General features: G+C 41.6%; 1 protein-coding gene across 4 annotated transcripts in view; it reads left to right on the top strand.

Annotated features, from left to right (window-relative positions):
- Positions 1-19,618, top strand: part of STK4 (serine/threonine kinase 4) — a 47,598-nt gene extending 27,980 nt beyond the window's left edge. The window contains exons 11-12 of one of the 4 annotated variants that reach the window (XM_042800936.1): positions 16,415-16,580; positions 17,515-19,618. In XM_042800936.1, coding sequence (XP_042656870.1) covers positions 16,415-16,573 — 159 coding nt within the window. In that variant the 3' untranslated portion in view covers positions 16,574-16,580; positions 17,515-19,618. Of the gene's footprint in view, positions 1-3,490; positions 3,569-16,414 lie in introns of those variants that run through there. The other 3 variants (XM_042800935.1, XM_042800933.1, XM_042800937.1) reach the window with 3 other exon arrangements.
- Positions 19,619-21,786: the final 2,168 nt, after the last annotated feature.

Genomic DNA, 21,786 nt, shown 5'->3' with positions numbered 1-21,786 from the left:
GTTGTGGCTAAAGTGGGATCACTTTATTCTGGCCTGGCTTGAAAGGCCTTCAGTCTTGCTAAACATACTGTAGCACATGTTTGTGGACCATCTAGTCATGGATGTTGTGTATTATATCTCTAATCATTTTATTGAAAGCCTATTTTGATCGTAAATTAGCAGGTTCCAGCCATTCATGACTTATGGTAGCTATGACAAGACTGAAATCTTTTCAGTTTTATTTCAGGAGTGTGGTTTCACTGGCAAAAATGAGTGCCGATAGAGCCCCTATCAATCTTGAATTTTGCCATCGTGATGCAACTGCTGTTTTTTTTTTTTAATACCTGTAATGTTGAGTTTAGGTTTTGCCGTAACTCGAATTCATATTTTTTCAGAGAACACTCAGACTATGCCAATTAAGTATCCGAGTGGATTGTTTTGGATATGTAGTTAAACAGGACCTGAACTTTGAGCAGGCACTAGAGCAAGAGTACTGCAGGACATCAAGTCTTTCAGCAGGCTTTACTCAAGGAGTTGCAGCCATTTGCTCCAACGCTTTTTTGATTCCAGCACCTGTGTATCTGGCAACCGTTCCTGCCTGTGTAAGGTAGCCTGTCGAGATCTTAATTGGTACAGACACTTCTATGTTGTCTTTAGCTGCTCTTGCTATCTGTGCTTCAGTGGAAGAACACCAGCTGATAGCTGAGCTTTTGAAGGGATGCATTGCCATTCACCTGCAGGACCTCAGTGGAGGACTGCAACCATCAGCAGTCATTTTCTGCACTGGCAATCTCTGTCCTGCTGCCGCAGCTCTGGGAAGGAAGCTGACATTCAGAAACAAGGTTTATGTCTCCCTCCTAAGAAGTACCCCGCTTCCTTTGGCAAGACCTTGATTTGCTTGCATCTGCTAAGTCTTGGTGGGTCAGACCTTTTGTCTTCCTACCGTTATTAGCAGCCAGTAGTTTAGGTGGTCTCACTCCTTGGCTTAATGAAGAGGGTCTGCCCATGTTTTCTTATTGAAGCAGAAAAACTTTGGAGCAAAACTTTTTTTCTTTATAAAAATAAAATTAACGTGTATCCTTGGGAGTGCCAAGGTTTGCAGAAGTAGAAGGAGTAGATGTGGCAAATCTCTCAGCTTTCTGTGGAAGGACTGCAGAAGATGGCTCTTCGTCATGGCCTTCGTTCACAGGTTCACCACGCTTCAGTCTGCCATGAGCAAACCTGTGTTTCACGTCCTGCCTTTCCATGCTGTGAGTGCTATTCTCTGCACCAGCTCATCTTTTCAGCTCCCTTTGAAAAGTGTCTCTTTGGCTGCTGATGGGAATTTCTTTGGACAGGAAAGATTGGTGTGATTTCCCGCAGTTCCAAAACAGACTTTTACCACTTTTCAGTGCAGTGTCATCTGTTTCTCTACTGCTGGGGAAGACTGTCCTACAAGCAGTAGAACTGTTGCTTCTGAAATTTCTGCAGGGCAAAAGAAGGAAAGATGAGCAGGAGGTGTTAAGGGGAGGAATGCAGGTGCTGGTCAGCTGCCATTTTTGTCAGGGCTGCACAGTCAGAGTCTTCAAGCAGAAGCAACAGTTTGTGTCTCCACTTTGCCATCTGCTAGACAGAGATGGGACTTTGCGGAGTTACAGGAGCTGGAGCAAGGGCTGGGTTTGATGCTACAGATCTCTTTCCAGTAACCAGTTCTCTAGTCTGTTGCTTCCAGAGTACTCAGGCCACATCTTCCTGTCGATACTCTGTGGACTGTGGTCCTTAAAATTCACTAATTTTGAAATGAGGCATCTTTGGCTCAGAAGTGTCTGTAGACAGATTACTGTGGTCTTTGGTTTTGTTTAGAAGCTCTTGCTCCAGGCAGTGTTTCTCTTCCTTACACTGAGTCCTACCGGTGTTCCTCCTCAGAGCAGGGAGCTGCAGGAGTTGGATGGTTCACCAAGCCAGTGGGAGAAAAGAGTGAGCACTAGATAGATATTTCATACTTGTGATTGGAATTTGTTCAGATAAGAGACAAAGCAATAGCTTGCTAAACTGTGGAAGCAAAACATCAAGAAAACACTGAAATTTTAGTAACATCCAGTTCCTAAAAGTATATTCACATCTTTTGGAGTTCTTGAATTTATCTGCAATACAAGAGTTGGTATCACAGCTGCAGCCTCCTTTAAATAACTTTGAGTAACTGTATGTCCATTTATACTTACTTGATAGGAAACCATAATATTTTTTGTCTGTCTGTAAGACGCTTCTAGCGAGAGCTTTTAACAGCTACTGCTTAGATTTTTCTTTTTTACAAGTATAAGGTAAATGAAAGTGAGCCTTCATCTTACCTGAGTGGAGGTATAATTCTTCTTGAAGTAGTAAAGAAAAATATAATTTTCTGTTTAATGAGAGAATGTTTCATTATGCTGCTCTCATCTGGGATGTACTGTTTTTTAACATCCTCATTTCTATGCTTTTACTTAGCATTTTTAAACATTACACGGGAAACAAAGATTTAAAAATAAATAAGTAAAACCACTTCTGGTATCTTTATCATCAGAGAAGAAAAGTGTGTTAGTCTAATGGTGTCTTCAGCTTGTTCAGTTGGACAAATTGCTTTTGGTTTGCGGTGAAATCATGAATGTGAATCCTCTTCCTTATAGTGAGACAAATTAGTTATTGGTGTGTAGCAAAAGATTGACGTTCTTACTGAAAAGCTTATAGAAAGCTTAATTCTTTCGAAGCAAGTCAAACTGCATTAGCATCATACTGTGGTTTTGAGATTGGTGGCAGACACCAGCCCGATGGTGCCTGACGATCAGAGCCTGCTCAGGCGTATCGGGCGTGGTCGGGGCAGGGGGAGCGCCAAACCGCGGCGGGCCCGGCGTCCCAGCCGGCGCAGCGCGGTCGGTGAGTGATGCACGCTGCCGCGCTGCGTCTGCGCAGCCCGGGCATGGATCGGCAAACGCTGCGGCTGGTATCTCACAGGGCACAGGGGTATGTCTCTTGCATTGCCCTGCTGCTTCTCTTATGCCACTATAGAACGACTACAGTTAGAAATGGCTATCACTCAGCACGGTATATTTCTTCTCCCGGCTCAGGGCTGTGGTGAGGAATGGCTGCATACTGGAACCATCTGTTTCTTTCACTGGAAGTGATTTATAGGGAGGAACTGTTAGAGGGCAGGTGATTTATTGCTTATCAATAACAGTAAACACATTCTGCTTTACAATGACCAGAGTCTCTAATTTATTGTATTCTGTCTGAAGGTGTCATTTGTCTTGTGAACAGCTTGTTGTCTACCAGTACCTGGAACATTCAATGTCTTTGGTTTCTCTGAACATTCATTTGGATAGCATTTATTAGCAATCTAATATTGATGCTTTATAGCTTTGCTCCCTTTTGTCCTTCTAAAAGTTCAATCAATTAAAAACTTGGGAGTATTTTCTGTACAGTTGCAGGCTTTGAAAATGATAGCAGGCTAAATAATTGTCTCTCATTTTGTTGGAACTGGTCTTTGGGTCTTTTCTAGCAGTAGGAAGACGACATGCTGTGAGGGTACATGGATAAAACAGATGCTAGAAGAAAAGTACTTGCATTATATGGGTAAGCTGCTGTTGTGTGACTTTATATAGTTTATGATTTTATAGTGTTCCCTGACTCTACTGTGATCTTCTGAGCTCTTTTATCTTCTTTTTACTTCTGTCTTTTAAACAGTTTGGTAGAGGTATCAGATGCTGCCCTCTACACTAATCTTTCTGTTCTTGCTTTCTGCCATCCAGATTACTCAAGTGAATATTCTGAGCTGGTTACTAAGACTCCAGAAAGTCTGCCTGCTTGGACAGGAGTAAAAAAAGCTTTTATTAGAATGTTCACATTTACAGGTCATTTAAATGGAATTATTGGAGAATCAAATAATCTTAGACTTCTACTGAATTATTATGAAACTTGCAATACATTCTTAAGAGAGAAAGTTACTCTGACCCTTGTGTGATGATTGAAGATTGACTGTTCCAGAAATTCATTTGAATATGTATAGTTTTGCGTAGAAGAAGAAACTGTTTGGTTAAAATAGAGCTTTTTCAATGATGTTTTTTCTAAGACTAAACCAAACACTTAGAGTGAATCTTTAGGGATTTCTCTGTCCAAAGGTTTCTTCCCTTCATCTATCATGAACTCCCCTTTTTCCCAGTGGTGGCTGGAATAAAAATTACTTTTCAGCCACTGATTTCTTCAAATAGTCTTACTTTGATCGTAAAGTGAACTTACTTGCTAAGGCATTCATCAGTTTGAGAAAGTCAGATCTAGTATGGCAGATAGGTATCTCGGTCTAGGTCATATGGAACTAGGGCTGATTGCTCGTTGGGAAACAAGTAAACTTGAGATAGTTGTTTGTGCTGTGCTGAATCTAAAATAAAGCTTTCTTTCAGTAGGAGAGCATTAAGACCATAATTTTAGGGGGGTGGGGAAAAAACAGACTCGAATGAAAAGAGTATTTTTTTCTGACAACAGACAGAAGTCCAGAGTAGACAACTATTAATTTCCAAAACTGAAATCATACCCCAATGGAATCTCCTGCTAATTAAGGGAGATCTTGAAATGTAGTACCTAGATGTAATTTCTACTGTGAAGTATGATTTATACAACAAGACAGGGTTTTTTTGATGTTTTATTCATTGGTTTTAAATGTCACCTGCCTTGATTCATAACATTGATGTCCCTTAAATGGATTTCCTTTTTTTTTTTCTTTCAGCCATCTGCCAAGAATTTGTAAAGCTCTGCTAATTGTTTGTGTTTCTTTTAAGCATTACCTTTTCAGCATACTTAGTATGTTCTTCCCAGCAAATACTTTTAACTTGTGACATCTTTATTAAGGAGAAATGGTTCATTTTTGTCACTTTGTAATCAAACATACAATTGCTTTAAAAATAAGCCCAGGAACAGCTTGCTTATCTCTTCTATTGTTTGGTAAGTGGTCTTGAATCTTCTGTAAAATTTGCATGAAGAAGACACCCTGAACCTTACTGCAAACCTCACTGAATTCATGCCTGCTTCAAACCACCAGTGTGATTTACAAGATCTATATATGTAGATTTTATAAAACTTTCTAAATTCCCTTTATTATAATAATAATAATAAAAAAATCCAACCCAGAGGATACCACATTTGGTTTCAAAATTTGTTAGCAATATTTGAAATTGGAAAAGGTTGTTCAGTGGCTTGACTCTCACCTCTACTGTGGAAGAGAATAGATTTCTGCTGTCTTCCATTTGGTAACAGGGTCATTGTTCACCACCTGCTTTCACTTTGGTGCATACTGACATTGATTGCAAAGCACTTACTGCCACAACTTGCTGTCAAAATTTCATTTTTGCTATATTTTTGTATATAGCAGGCCTTCTGTGACATAAGGCTTTTAAATGAAACTTGCGGTGAGTGGGAAGTAAAATGAGTTGCTGCCGTTTGTGTTGAATTGCTTAGGTCATAGCCCTTAATGGAGACTGAAATAATGTAACCTGAAATCAACTTTATATGAGAGTATTCAGACTTGTAAATTCAATATCCTGGACTACCTTAGAGGCCCCTTTCCTACTGTAGCATTTAATCAGCTGAGACACTGACTGGAAGTTTTGTAGATGAACTAAGTAACTAACAGAACTTCATCCAGGGACTTGGATCATGGGATTTGTCCCACTAATGCTGAATGTTTAAGGTTAGGCTGCAGCATGCTTTGGGATAAAGGGAAGAGGAATTAGTAATTGAAGGTGTGACATTGAAAAATTCTCTGAGCATCCTGAATTCTTTAGAAAACCTCTTTGAGCCTAGTTATGCCTTGGGATCTGTTTTCAGGGCTGTGTGTGTTCTTGTCACAGCATCTCCCTTAAAGAACGAACACTGCTGCTCAAACGAGATCTATTTGAAATGCTTCTAAAATCTTGCAACTCATCTGTCAGTACAAATGTTTGTAAAGAATAATGTAGCTTAAAAAGACAAGCTTGTCTAGGTTTTTCTCCTCTGTAGCAAAAAGGGCTCCTTTTGGGGACTCTGCATCAGGAGCTTCTCTGGATTGCCTCTTGGAGGATGGAGTCTCTGGACCATAAGGGAAAAAGCCTGGGGATAAAGTCTCCATCAAGCCTCTCTAAATACATTCTAATGGGCAGGGTCTCATCTGGCCAAGTGCCTGAAATGTTGTACTGTGGAGGAGCAAAGTTATCTCAGCTCTGACTTCTGGACCTGGTGCATTTGCCTTTGTGCACCCTCTTCTTGTATTACTATAAAACCTGCAGAACAATCGAGATGTTGCTTATTGCCAGTGTTACTTGGTGAGTGTAACTACTGGGTGTCTCCCTGCTTACCTCATCAGGAGACTTTGCAGGGGGGAGTTTAATCATGTGTAAGACATGTTTGAGGTCTCTCTCATACAGATACTGGAATTTGCAGCTGGCTGTGGCTACTTTCAATGTCCAGAGTATCCTGGAGGGTTTGCCTTAGCTCTTATTTCAATAACCTCAGCAACCAGATAGCTTCAGAACCCAAGCTTTGACCTTCAAGAAAGAGGGAGAAAGAGTAGCTTAATACAGAATGACTGATCCAGTCTAAAAGGAATGTTATTCAGAAATGGAGTGCTTAATTCCTTCTTGTTTTGTGGCTTACTATCATGCAGGAGCATTATAAATAGATGCCCAAGTAATAGTGAACACTTAGGAAAACCTTATACGGCGAGGCGTGCAGGTTCGTGTGACATGGATTTTATAGAGATGGTTCATTGGGGGACTGTTCCAAAAAATATTTGTCTGTGAGATATTAAACATATGCCTCAGGTTTTAAAGACAACAGCCTCTCCCATAGTCATGCAGCTATTCATTTTTCAAAATGCCCTGGAAATCTCTGTAGTTCAGTCTTTCATCAGAAAGCTTTTAATTCTCTCTCCTGTCTTCCTTGTGGCTATTGCTTCCTTCCCTTAGTGGAGGAGGCAAGGCAGAGCAGTGTCGACTGGGGTTTTGCGACAAGCCTCACTTTCGGTACACAAAGTAAGAAACTGGTGTGTTCTTCCTGGAAACAAACCCCCTTCAGCCACTCTCCTGGAGTCAGAAATAAATTGGGAGACTATGACTCAAATTAAAAACATTTGTTGAATAAAGGTTAATACTCTTAAGTGTTAAGATAGGCCAAAGTTGTTTAAAAGTATCTATAATGCCCACTTACCATGGATTGGAAGGAAATGCCATTACAGGCCCACATACCTTTCTAGCAGAACTCAGTTAAACCCTTCAGGTTTGTAGAAAATGGTATTTGGTTTAAGGGAATCGCATTTTCTGACAGATTGTCTTCCTTAAAAATCCCCAAACCCAACAAAAAAACCCCAAACCAAAAACAAAAAACCCCCCACATTGGTCAGCTGTGTACTTTACGCTGAGTTGTGCAGCTAGCCATATCTTCAGAGCCCAATGACATGATTCATTTTTGCATGTCCAAAGGTATTTTGGTACTCTTACTTAAGAAAATTAAAGCATAATCATTTAGAGAAGGAAAAAACCTCTGCTCTGTTTTTCCTTAATCAAATCTCTGGCAAGCAAGTGTTTTTTATAAGCAAGATGTTCCTTTTGTGCTTGGTGTGTTTGTTTTTTTTCTTGTCCAGAAAAGCTGACCTTTTAGCTTGGTTTCTAATTCAGTTACTGAAAAAAAACAAACCAAAACAACAACAAAAAAAAGTGAGATTACTTTTCTTTCTAGACGCTTTCTAAGTCCCAAAAGGATTTTAAGGTTTGGTCTTCTTGAAGTTTAGTACTGCAGAGCAACACTGACACAATTTGTCATTTCCTTTGTTTAGATTAAGTGTGTACAGTACTTGGGATGATTCTGAAAGTGAATAAGGTTATTCATACTCATAATTGATACTAAGGCTAAAAAAGGAAATTTAATCTCGGAGCTCAGAAGATTAAAATGCATTGCTCTTTTTAAAAACACCTCTTTTTATGACCACTCATCAATGAGTAGAGCTTTGGATGGGTTTTATTCCTTAATATAACTTCTGTACAATGCTGAGAGTAACAACAGTATACAGAGATGATATGGTTGTGCTGGCTGTAACACCAAAAGTTTCTTGAGCCTTTTAAGGATTACAGTAAGGATGAATAAAGTGCAGTTCTTGGCTAAAAGCAACTCGGGGATGCCAACATTATTGATGCAGGCTATGGTGTTCCCACAGTTGTGCAATCTTCTCTGCTCTGTGGGTAACCGCTCTGCATAATCGCCACATAGTTATGTCTGAGTAGCCAGGGAGATCTGGATGTTTGCTAGAATCCTCTGAAATTAGTTTCTGTATTGGGAATTATCTGACATCTTGCCAATAGCAAAGCTCCCCCCTGGCTCTTACAGGCTTTTGAGAAATGGGGGAAAACTTCCGAACTGTGGGGAGAGTGAGAAAGCAAAGCAAAGGTGCCTCTTAGCTAGTGAAGGAGCAGTTGTGTGTCTAAAGCACACGTCTATGTCTCTTCCGTAGTGGTCCCAGGAATTAGCTACTGAAAGTAAGCTTGAGGACGGTCCTTCCTGAACCAACAGGATCAAACTGTTATATGGTAGCCTGAAATTAGAGATAGTTGAGTAATAAAACTATGGCAGTTCTTGCTAGAGAAGAGCAGTGGCCTCAGCAGCCACTGGTGTGTGAGACTCCATCAGTGAAGGGGTACTGATGCTGTGAGCAGCAGTGCCTCGGGTGGAGGGGCAGCTTCCCAAGAAGCCTGTCAGATCGTGATCATGTGGCAGCTTGAGAGAAGCCTTAATAAGCTGGAAAGAGAAGTCTTGGCCATAGTTCTTACTGCAGACGCGGGACAGAGAGAAGTTTCCAGTTTAGATGGGGTCTTCACAATGTGGTCTGACAGGGAGTAGGGCAGGAAAAATAGCACACATCACCTTCCAGTAATTCTGTAGGAATAAAGCAGATACAGTGGCCTGGTATCATACACCCTTATTTTAATCAGTTTAGCAGAGCTACATGGAAAATAACTAGGATCCTTACTAGCAGTAAGATATTTCACTTTCAGTAGCTGTAAAACTCCACATTTGTGAAAGTAAGGTAAAGCTAGACCAAACATGTCGTCTGTGAAGGCCTGGGTCTCGATACAACTCTCTATTAAAATACTTTTTTCCAGTTTGCCTAGAGATCAGTTGCCGAATGTGTGTTAGTGTCTGTCTTTCCTCCACAAACAGCGATGTTCTGATCATACTCATTTAATGGTTTCAGCTGTTTGACTTGCACTGATTTCAGTTGGCTTGGCCTCTAGAGCATATGCTGATCTAGTTGAAAGTTAAGTGTTATTTCTTTGTGGGAAGTCATCTGCTGTCCAGATGAGGTGGCCTGAAACGACTGTCTCCAGTTGTACACTGATCACAGATGCTGTTTGCTTCCTTTGGGAAGTTCTAGCCACAGTGCTGTTTTGACTTATGCTGGATGCTGCAGCCCGTGATGTGTTTTGCTAGCACATTGCCTAAATAATTAAGATGCATTAAAAGCAGAAGCTTGTGCTGCTGAGGCTTATTTTTCAAATCCTTTGAAAGATTAATATCTGTATTTTTAATCTTGCATGAAATCCCACAGTGAGTGCATTTCATCCACTGCTTTCATAACACTGAGACACTTCATTGACACGCTAATGCTAAAAGGGGGGAAAATCAAGACAATGTTTATGTAGGCACTGGGGTTTGTTCTGATTTAATGTAGCCCCTCTGTAGCATGGCTGCTTGACAAAATCGTGAAGTTATAGGGACCTGACAATCATGATGAAAAGTGGGTGGTAAGTGCCTATAGGTTCTTAGATTCTTGTGTCCCTTGCATTGGATAACTTACAGTGAATAAATAGTTAATACCTGCTAATATATTACATGGAGGCCTCCTTATGCTAGAAACATAAATGAGAAGGCGGCACTTAATTTTTAGATGAGTGATTGAAAGTATGCCAAATGGTATTGAGCCAGCATTTCAGGAAAAATGCTAAGGAAAAAATGGTATGCTATTCCAACACCAATTTGTATCACCCTTTTCAAGACCTGAAGTCTAGAGCACTGCTTAGCATGAGAAATCACCTTCTACATTTAATTTTGGTCAGAGGAATTGAATGCTTTTTTTGCTGGTTTAAAAAAAGTGCATACTACTATTCAGTAATCTGTTTCCTCAGAGTATATTTGATACGAGCATTTAATTGATACCGTGTTTAACCAGTCTTTCAAGTTACAGAAGGCTAATTCCAGAATAATCTCAGTTCTTACACTTGTCAGAGCTCACATTCATGAATCCTTGAGATTTGACACCTCTCCCTAGCTCGTGGTCTTCTATAGCACCCATGCACTCTCATGCTGCAGGCTGAATTACACTCTGAGGTGGTTGCTACAAATAGTCGCAGCAAGTGGCATCCAATAGATGATTGCCTCCCAAAAATAAAACCCTGTTTGAGGAGGTGATAGGAGGAAGGTTCAGAAGTTGAGCTGGATACTTATCAAAGTGATCTGCAGGATCCTGGAGGGGAATTACGAATGTGCCCTTGGTTTTATCGGAAGGGAAGCATCTTGATAGCAGTGCTGATAGCCAAGGTCAAGTGAAGCAAGAGTTTAAATAAGTAGTCTCTCCTGTAAGAGCCTCCCTTCCCAAAGGACATCTGAACACTTAATAGACTATTTGTAGGAATTCTTTTGTACTTATCTCTGGTACGTAGACACCAGGTAGCTGCTTCTGTTGTCGAGTGTGATCAGTAGCCTCCTGTGAGAGCTCAGATGTGCTGCCATACAACTGTAGTCCCCAGTTGGTTGTTTGGTTTTGTTTTTCCAAAATAGCCTGTTGCTACTATATTACACTGGTAATATTTTTTATTATCTCTAGCAGCAGATTCCTAGTTTGGCATTTAATGTTTAGCATAGCTTGGATTAAAACCCTTTTCAAGCCATGTTTAGATTTAGCCAGTCTAAATACACACAAATAAATGAAGAGTTGTGCTCCCTGCTAATATGATTCAAGATGCCTTGAGTTTCTTTGGGGGGCTTTGATCACTTGGGCATGCAGTCAAGAACTGTTAGACTGCAGCATGAAAACTAGGCAGAAAAGGAAGATATAACAATAAAAGCTGTGCTAAATAGACAATTAATTTGTTTTTTTCTGTAGTTCCCATCTAGCTCATATCTTTTCTACTAAGAATTTTATTTCCCTGTGTAGCGTGGGAAGCTGCAATTTTATTACTTCTGTATTTTAGTCTTCAAACTCCCACTGCCCCTTATGAAGTGATAATTGCTAAAGCCAGTTTTTCTAAAGGCTATTTAAAACTTAAAAGTTTGACATCAAGTTGTGTTGAGCAGTAAATGGCACCTGGAATATTTGGGTGAAAGGCAGACTGGTTGCTGGAGCCGGGTGTTTCCTTTCTAAAAAGCACAGGCTATTGGTGGTAAAGGTGGGAAGATACTCAGAAAATACTTTATGTGAGTATGTGGAAGGCAAGTGTTCAGACTGGCAAAAATTATGGTAGAGGGGTATGACGAGAAGGCTAAGGAAATAGGATTTTGCTGTAGTATCAAGACTTGAAAATATCCTCCTTCTGCAAAACTATTCAAGTATTTTCACCATGAGGAAAATAACCCCAATCTCAGCAATGTCATATGTATTCCTATTTTGTTCCAGAAGTCAGGGTCCATCCATGTGTTTAAAGATGATGGTAGAAGAACTGCATCCCCTTCCTGGTGATGGAGAGTACATGTTTGGCACAAGCTTCAGGACTTCTTAGGCAGTATTTGAAAAAACAAAGCCCAGATAGCATGAAACATTGCAAAGATGCAAAGAAAAGGCTTTGTGCTAAATCTAGGGATCACATTCAGTGTCAGCAAGTAAAAAGAAAGTGGCAAGAGGAACGTGTTTTTCACTTGCTCCAAGATAGTATTTTTTGATTCCTGTGCAGCCGGTGAGTTAGTGCTCTGCCAAAAGTCTTTGTTGGGGGAGAAATGTGTGAAAGCTGCTGGGAAACAGCTTGTTTCTATTTGATGCTTATAATTCATGCAGCAAGAGGATTTTGCTGGCAGTGGTTTCAGGTAGAGGAACAAATAAGAATAGCTGAAGTGAGTTGAGGATTACTGGACGACATCATATTTATGTCAGTAGTGCAGACTCGATCTGAGTCAGTGCTGACCTTGTGCTGGTGAAGGGCTGCTGAGGGACCAGGGGAGTATGCTAGTCCCAAACTGGTCAAGCTACAGACCCCACTGTAGGAAAAGCAGGCACGGGTGCTCTTCAGTGTAAGGACTATGGATACCAAGAGAACCGTGAGTAAATCATTTGCGTTGGCTTCTAATTTTAAAAAGTTTTTACTGTTTGGGTTTTTTGTTTGGTTTTCTTGGGGATGGCGAAGGGCCTGGGCTAATTCTCGAGGCTTTGTGTTTTACAGTGGATCTTGTGTGAAACATAAATCTGGAATGATCAGTTTAAAATACTATGGCAGGTTTTTAGACTGCCTCTTGCTCAGGACAGAATTGCATAGGTATAAATTTCAGACCATGGTGCCCTTCAATGTTGAACCTGTGGCTGTGTCTAACATGTCTACAGAAAGCTTTTATTTATTCTCCTTTTGCCGATTAGATTCATTTACATTCAGTAGAATATCGTGTTGCAGTGACACTTTACCTGACTGTAACAAATGCAAGCGGTATTTTTTTTTGCCCTATTTTTAAAATGCTGATTTGAAAGGACAGCAGCTTAGAAGCAGTTTGCTGAGGTGAACACTGTTCAGTGAGTAGTTATCTGCAAGTCTGTCTGAAATGCTGGTGAAGGGATGTCATGAATAGCTTACAAATCTTCTCCTTGAGGAAGAAATTGTATATCAAATGATCTGTTCCTGATTTGTCCATCATTACTGTGTATGCACAGAAAGGCTGTATGTCCATCTGAATTATATAGTAGGAATCATCAGCATATTAAAACAAGATGTTGCTGTCAGTGGTTTCTGCAGCCTGAAGAACAGCGAACAGCATGCATGGCCGCGGGCGAGAGGCTCTCAGGTGAACATGTGCACCTCTGACATTTGTCTTCAGTTGGGCATTTTTACAGTTAAGATCATTCTCAAAACCTTGAATAAAAATACAGCTGTTAATCAAATGGTTAAAAATTAGCTTTCTGCACATACCACTTTGAACAATTTTGCTGTACTGCTGCCTCTCCCTGTTGACAGATATGTTGGACCAACCTTAGAACAAGTATTTTACGTCAGTCTTCAGATTTGAAATGAGATGCCTTCCTTTAAAAGTTTGTTTTAGCTATTTGATCAGTGTAGACAAAAATAGATAGCTTTTACAAAGACACTTAGACTTCTTACAACAGCAGAATTGCTGAGGAGAAGTGAGGAGAGGAATGGGACTGAGCCTGTGGCTAAAACCAGCTCTAATTGCAGCTGTTCAGCACTGAGACTTTACCCTGAGTAACCATCTGTCATGAGATGCTCTGTCCTTGTCCTTCTTTTCTTATTTTGCTTCTGGCATTTCTCTAAGAGAATAATGTCAGTATCCCAGGAGTCTACCACTGCAGAGACAGATATGCTGGAGTTTAAAAACTTCATTCCTGGGAGAAAGTCCTGTCTGTGGCATTGGCTTACAGTGAAATGCCACACAGCAAAATGAAGTGGAGACCATCACGTTTTAGGCAGTTCTCTTTTTTTTTGTCTTTTAAAGATGCGTGTGCAAGTGGAAGGACAAGCTGAGTGATAGCCCAGCGCAGGTCCCAGGGCTCGTGTTGTCACGGGCCTGAAGCAGAGTGGGAGCAGGCGGCTAGACGTCCTCTGCGTCTGCGTGGGCTCTTGGCTCTCAAAGTAATTGGACACGTGTCAGTCTCGCCAGCTCATCTGCGGTGAATGGTCATGTTCTGGACCTTTTACTAGTAGTTGTCCTTTGGCTTCTCTGCCTCTTTTAGGAATAGCAGGGCATTCACAGCCACGCTGAAGTTATTCCAGATGAAATCTCTATAATTAGTTCATCCTCATCAACACACGGCATTGCACTCAGGACGTGTTTCTGTGCTCTTAGATTTTTGTGTTGCATCAGCTTGCCTCACTTCCATCTCCCACCATCCCCATTCTGTTTAACCCATGATCAGTCTCTGTAAGTAGCTACTTTGTTCTGCATCACACGTCTGCACAGGTAACCAATTTGTTCATATTAATATATATCCGTAGGCTTTTGCCTGCTGCAGACTTAGCTGTACGCTGAGCATCTTCACCATCTGTCCTGACAAACGCGCAGCCATTGCGTCCCTTGGCAAGCAGTTGCTTACAGTTAGCAGAAAGACTTTGTGTGTCGGTATCCAGGGGGGATGTCCTGTGATGCTAGATCATGTTCAAGAAAATTAATAAGGCAGGTTTTTTTCTTCTTACTGCCACGTTCTCGGGGCCTGGAGAGACCATCATTGTAAATCTGCTCTGTCCTCCGGGCTGCCTACTCTGGCAATTTGTTTTGGGCTGTAAGCAGCACCCAGCACTTTGGGAGGATGGTGGAGAAGGCTCAAAGGGCATCCACGGAAGATTGCAGCCCTTGGACAATTTCTGACATCTAATAGTTGGCTTAAGCTGTGAGCAAAGTATTTTAGATCTGTTACAAAACTCTCTTTTAGTATTCTAGCACTCGGTACTCTGGGAGAGCTGACAGCCATTTTCTCTTGATATAGCTGCTTAGTATATGTGTTCAGTACTTGAATTAATGTTTTCTTCTTGTTTGCATTTTTGACTGTTCAGTTCCCTGCACTGCAAGGAAGGGGAATGTTGACTAATTACCTGCTCCATAATAAATTAGTGTGAAAAGGCAACTGGTGCCATGCATCAACTTAAACTGCCGTCTGGTAAAGTTGCATTAATGTGTATAAATAATGTATATCTTTGCAGAGGAAGTGCTTTGTCTTTCTAATGAACAGTTGCCTGATTGGAGAGACCAAAAGACTGTATACCCTTGCGAGGAAGGTTTTGTTTCACATGTGCCTAGATTATTAAAGTGGATTTGTGATCCCATAACTGCCACTAGGAAATATCTTATTTAGCAGAATATGCTAAAGAATTTCAAAAGACCTCATGACAAATCAGCTAGTAGATGACTTTGTGGTTTGGGGACTGATATCTCATCCACCTCAGGAAAAAGGATCAAGATTCCTGTAGTTTAGTATTTACATACATTTTAAGGACTGATGCAAACTGCTATTAATATATAATATTGCCTTATAAGAGTCAGCAAGCGTTTCACTGTGTGTTTTGGTTCAGAAATGGCTTGAAGAATAACCATGATAGCTTACTAATCAACAGCTAAACCAGGACAGCAGCATCACTTGCATTTAACTGAAGATAAGTCACTCAGTTATGACATTTGTGGAAAGTCTAAAAACTGACACTTTGTTCACAAAAAAGCCCAAAACAAATTATTGCACATGTTCTCAGTATCCATAGCAGATGGTCACTGAAAGCAGGTGGTGCAAATAGTCATTCCCATTCGGCTGTGGTGGCTGTAAAACAGTGTCTCCCATGTGTTTCTGGGGGTCACTCAGTCTTGGATGAGAACAGGGCTGGTGCTTAGGTGAACATTTGAAGCATTTCCAGTGTCCATATTTTTTAGCATTATCCTAAAATCCTGTCTGTTCCACAGGTTATAGTATTATAATATTATGTAAAGGGTGTAGCTATGGACAATCTAGGCTGTCCCAGGCCACACTTGGCATCTCTAATCAGAGGATAAAACTTTTCTGTGCCAGTTCTCAGCAAATGGGCACGCACAAGAGAGCCAATTAAACAAAGGGCAGGCAGATAGGGAATTCAGTGAAAGGGAGCTTGTCCAGACTAGTCTGACATATTCACGTGTACAGTAAAATACAAATTGTACTTGCATATTATATCAGTATGAGGCTGACCCAGAGTGACCTTTTGCGTGTGTTCTGGGATTTCTTGTCTGAATCCCTCACCATGACTGAGGTTGAGCCCGATTGTACATAAATGCTTTTTACTTTCAAATGCAACTTTTGTCAATGATTTTTTTTTTCTTCCTGTTCCTTTCTGTCTCCTTTTGTCACTTAGCAGAAGGAAGTTTAGTTGCAAGGAAAGAAGAGGGGGAGAGAGCTTCGCTTCTCTTCCATCTCAGTACAGTATTTCTGTTCTAAGCCTGCAAAACAAATCATTAAAAAAACAGCTCAGTGGGGAAACATTTCACTGGTTGTTTTATACACTCATGTTGTCACTAAACAGACCATGTAATGTATCTGTAAAATGAGCAAAAGCAGCCCAGTATCCCGAGGCTCGTGCCAGCCTCGTTGAGGGCAGCAGTCTGGAGCAGAAGTCTCTCTTCTACCTGCTCCTACTGGAAGACGCATCGTGACCATCAGATGGGCAGCAAAATCCTTCTAAGTGTGGGGATGGTGACGGTACTGGTGCCAGTGTCTGTTCTTCTTTTGTCTCCCTGCTAGCTAAAGACTTGGAGTGTTGATGAACTTCAGAGGAGGCTCTCAGCCCTGGACCCCATGATGGAGCAGGAGATTGAAGAAATCCGCCAGAAGTACCAGTCAAAGCGGCAGCCGATCCTTGATGCCATTGAAGCCAAGAAGCGACGGCAGCAGAACTTCTGAGCCACTGGTAGAATATTCTTCCATCCTCAAACAATCAGCTCCTTGCTTTTATGACTACTAAACAGATTGATTTCTATTGAAATATGCTAGCAAAATAGAGGGCAATACTTCTGCTCACTTATTTTTCCATAGCACCTTTGTGAACTCAGGAATGCCATTAAGTGGAAGATCCTGATGGTATGTTTTAATGTTAGACACGTATTTAAAACATTATTCCGAAGAAGTTTTGTTACTGTTTTTAGGGGGATTGTTTTTAAATCAGAGGAACAGATAGGAATAGGGTAATGAAAGTTGGCTCACTCTCTTTTCAACCAAACTTTCAGTAGTCCATTTTATTTTAAGTTAATATGGATTGTGGTATTTAAAGGCTGCATCTTTTGTGTTGTTTTTTTTTGTTTTTGTTTGTTTGTGAATGCACAGACTCAATTCCAAGCTGTTAACTGTATCTTTCTACTGTTAAGGTACTGGTAAGTTTTAGGCCACTGAAGAGAGCAGGTGAGAACATGTGCAACTGTTCTAGCCTTTTGAAAGAAACTTAAATCTCATTTTTTAAAAAGCCTGTAATAAGCCCCATGCCTTACACTGTGTGCTTTAAGCAAGTGTGGTTTCTTCAAGACCTCAGTTTTGTCCTCTTTTCGTGTACTTTATGAATTAATACGAGTAGATAAAGCATGTTGTGCCTCCATCAGAAATTACATTCTGTAATTTAAAATCCACACCAACTTAAAACCAAAAGCCAGTCGGTGATCTGATTCCCCTTTGTCTGTTTGGAAATGTCCTTCAGGGAGATCCTGCTGATGGTGGAGTGCTGGGAAAAGGAAACAGTATTTGAATGGGTGAAAGTTGTGTGAACCTCTCTCAGGAATTAGGTACTTCTGTTGTGTCTGAGAGGAGTTAAAAATCTCCATGGTTTTTGAAATATTTTATAGGTTTCATTTCAGATTTACATCTTTCGATGCTTCACAGTCCTTCACATTTCTGCAAGGTTTAGCACATCAGAAGAATTGAAATGAAGGTAAAGACTTTGCTGAATTAACAAAGAAGCGCATTTATGGTGGTGGAGCAAAGGTGGAGTAGATCGGGATGAGAAGACAATTACTGATGTCCTACTGGAAGAGATTCAGTCTCTTCTCTTCCAGTTCCTCTGAATGCTCTTGTGTTCTTCCTTTAAATTTCCCTGCCATTCCTGCCCAGTATAGCTTAATCAATGAAAATGCCCCAGCGTGTACAATCGCTGTGAGAATGGTGCAATTAGCTCACACCAGTAGGGTGGAGAATAAAGCAGAAGCAACGAGTCTGGTTGCAAGGCAGAGACCAAGTGGTGCCTCTGCTCCATGGGCTGTAACAGCAGAGTTACGAAGTTTTAGATGTATCTAGCATACGATGAAATATTTGGACAGAACAATGTTTCTACAGATTTATTTTTATTTTGCTCTGATAGAGGGAACAGTTTCCATGTCATTCTTCTGAAATAGGCCTTGGTACATCACCTAGATAATTAAACTAAATGGCAGCCTGTCCTGAATCAAATGCTGTTAGAGAGGTGAAGTGTTCATTTCACGCCTCCGTAGGCTCTGTTTTTCTCCTTGGAGCAGACTCTTGGCTGCTGATAACAGGTATACTCCACTGCTGTGAAAGGAACCAAGCCATTTTTACCCCCTCTGCAGATCTGGTTGCATTGGCTTGTCTCGGTTTGATACACAGTGTGAACACAGCTGCTGGAGATCGGCAAAGGGGCTGTCCCCAAGGGAGAAGGCAGTAGGCAGTGTCTAGGGTACTGAAGCGTACATCCTGGGATAACCAGCTATTTGATTGCCTCAAGTATTGGGAAAGTTTTGAATTGGGAACGCCAGGTAATTAAAAGCTTCGTTGTTGTTAACAGACTAAAATACCTTAGTCTGGACTCCCTAAGGAGATCTAGTGCAGTGCTGTATGAACATCAGGGCTCATAGAGTCCTCATCTAAAATCTGTGCAATACGTTTTGCACTAAACATGTTTATTATGAGCAATATTCACAAACGTCCTTTGCATCTGGTCAAGTGTTGAATCTTGTATTGGTCACTTGAGTGAACCTGACCTGGTCCAAAACCTCTGGTGGGGTAGACATATGGATATGTGACATGGTAAATTGTGCGCTGCTTGCATGTGGCGTGGATCAAGCAGATTCTACTGGGAATAGTTTTACCTCTGCACTGTGTAGGTAACTTTCTAGTGATCAGTGGGCATTAGAAAACCCAAGTTTTAGGTGAAACACCACAGGATGGTGTCTATTTACAGAATATGCAACCTGTGACTGCTGTAACTGAATGTAAGCACTCTTGAAATACTCTGCTTTGCTGATGTGATTGTCTTAAAATACAGCAAATGAACCAAAATACGTAAAACTGGTCCAATGGCTTAACTGTCTTTGAACCTTTCTTAAATGCTTGCAGTGGCTGAGACTTGATGATTTTTTTTTTGCACTTGGAGCTCTAATGCAGAGGAATTATTTTCTTCTTCACTGATTTTCAATCTGTTAGAGAAAATAATTCCCTTTTTGGTCCTTTTGTAGAGTGTCTGGGAGCATAGTACTGCCTCACTTCTCAGAGTCCTCCAGGCTAAGACCAAGGCTCGTACCATAAGGGAAAGCTGTTCTGACAAAGTTTTTAAGCAAAAAGCTAGCTTCATTGTGAAGCTGCATTTGTGTGCTCCTTGGGTCTATCTGCATTGCTGAAAGTGTTCTGGACAAACCATTATCTTTGCTTCTAAAACCCAGAGATACTGATGATGTCAGTCATGTGAGACTTAAAAATGTGAAGTTTGTAGCTTTAACTTTTTTGTAACAAAGAAATTAGCAACACTGGCATAAAGTGCTGACTTGAAATGCTATTTTCTAAGATCTGGCTGTTTGTATATAATAGTGTTGGGTCATTAGTTTGTATATGTATGAAATGGTAACTTTTATTGCATTCCTCTGAGTTTGATACGGGAGATTTTGTTTGCTCTTTCTCAGATACCTTGCCTTATTTGTTCAAGGGGGCAAATAAACTGTCCTTACCTGAAAACATGTGTCATGACTCATATTTATGCATTAAAATACTCTGGCATATTGTTGCTTATCAGGATTAACGTGTTAACAAGTTTTAACATGACATGCATCTGGTAAACTAATGTTACGCAAAATTCTGGTGGGTCATACAAGCTTTAATAAACACAAGCAGTAAATATGTCCAACAGACCTTTTTGAACAGACAGTTCTTTAGCCTTAAAACGTTACTAATTCTGCACCTCGGGGAGAGATCTGCGGCGGTCCCAGGGCCGCTGGGTGCCCGTTTGGACGGCCGGCGGTTGGGCAGGCCCCCGGCGCGGGGGGCGCCGCCAGCCTGGGGCTGCAGCCGCAGGAGCTGCCCTTGGCCCCGGCAGTGCTCCCGCGGCCGGGGAGGCTGCGCTCTGCCCTAGATCCTCCTTATCTCTGCCGTGTTATTTCACACTGCAGCAACTTCGCAGAGCCTGCAGTCAGGTTTGGGACTAGGTATGTGTCAATGTATCCACCTTCCTACACAGCAGGTGAAGCTGGAGGCTCGCTCGCCTAATTCTGACTGACTTGCTGCACTTTCAGCTTTCTAGCTCGGAGAAAGATGAAGTTGACAGTGAGTGGGTGCTGCCTTCCAACAGTGAACTGTTGGCTTCTATGTGGTTTCCCTGAGCAGTTACTAAATCTGTCCTGAAGGGATGACTAACCGAAGCAGAGACAGAATTCATTCAGGAGTCAGCTTTGGTTAGCAATCCCGGAAGAAACAAAATAGATCTGAGCTTTTCAGTGTTAGGAAGGAGTGTGGATATCAAAGGGAGGGAGACTGGGCATTTCTAGTAACTAGGAAAGCCTGGAGCTCCTGCATTTCTCAGCAACATTCCAGGATATCGTGGAGCCCCAGCACGAAGGGAGGGTCGCACTCCCAGCACTGCAGCCGTGCCAGGGGAGGGTTCCCCTGTGCTTCCTTCAATATTAATTGCATATAACTAACAAAACCAACATTGACAAGTATCCCCAAGCTGGAGCTGCTGTTCAGCCAGGTTTTTCTCCCCCTTGCGGGAGAAGTCAACCTTCCATGAAGTCTGTAGCACCAGCAATTTTTCTCCTCCTCCCACAATAATCATCAGTACTGAGGTACAGGTACTGCTGTGCCAGTGTCCTTTATGCCCAGCTACTCTTCCCTACACCCTCATTTTGTCCCATTTCCTCCTGTGCACAGGCCAAAAGGGTCTGAGCATGTGCTTTAGATAAATGCTTTGAGTGTTGGCTGACAGCCCTGACTTGAGAGTTGACAATTTTTCATTGCATTAATCACTCTGGCAAAATTAGAGAGAGTCAAACCAGGAAACACCCATCAGCTCTTTCCAGACTGAAAGTGACTTAATTGCCCTTTAATTTAAGAGTTCAGGAAGACAGCCAACTTGTTTAAAAACTTTAAAACAATTCAATTCCATCTACGAAGCACAGTCTGTTCTGCTTCCCTCTGGATCGTCACTATTAAAATCAATACAGCGCTGGAAGCGGAGGAAGCCCAGAGTCCCTGAATCCCATCCAGAGTGCTTACAGCCTCTTGCAGACCTGCCTCTGCACAATTTGCGTGTGGCTGAGCTGCAGGGCAGCCTCTCCTCAGCCCCGAGAGGCTCGAGAGCTCTGGACCATCACTTGTTGACCGCGGAGGGGATGATCTGGAAGCAGAGGCGCAGGGCAGGTTTCCCCCCTGCTGCTCTCTCCAGGCTCAGTGGCTGGCTGTGAACATGCGTCACTGGTGCTGTGCTTCCCTGCACGCCTGACCTCTGGATTTTGTTTCCTGAAATTCTGTGACCTGTCTAGGCGTGTTTAGTTAACTTAATTCCACACCTTCAAGGCTATTCATTTAGCTAACTCCAACAGTTAGAATGAAAGCCTTCATTATGTGTTTCCTACAACTAAGTTATTAGCTATGGCCCCTGTAAAGGCTAAAGTGAACCTGCAGACCCTGGGGCTCTCTCACTACCAGGAGAAAGCATTTTAGCATAATTTTGTTAAAAAAAAAATTGAATTGCAGCACTGTTTGTCTTCGCTGGTTTCCATACGTAGTTCAGCAAATAAAGGAATTGTGAGGAACGCTGATTTAACACATACGTACTCCAGCAGTCAGCTCTGATTTTTGACTCCCTGAACTCCGCTGAGATCAGCAGGGCTGTAGGAGCCTACGAGTGG

The sequence above is a fragment of the Tyto alba genome, unplaced genomic scaffold (genome assembly GCF_018691265.1).
Source record: "Tyto alba isolate M040663 unplaced genomic scaffold, T.alba_DEE_v4.0 Super-Scaffold_33, whole genome shotgun sequence".
In the NCBI taxonomy this organism is placed as follows: domain Eukaryota; kingdom Metazoa; phylum Chordata; class Aves; order Strigiformes; family Tytonidae; genus Tyto; species Tyto alba.
Note: the sequence above shows the minus strand (reverse complement) of the source record. Positions and strands in the feature narration are given on the sequence as shown.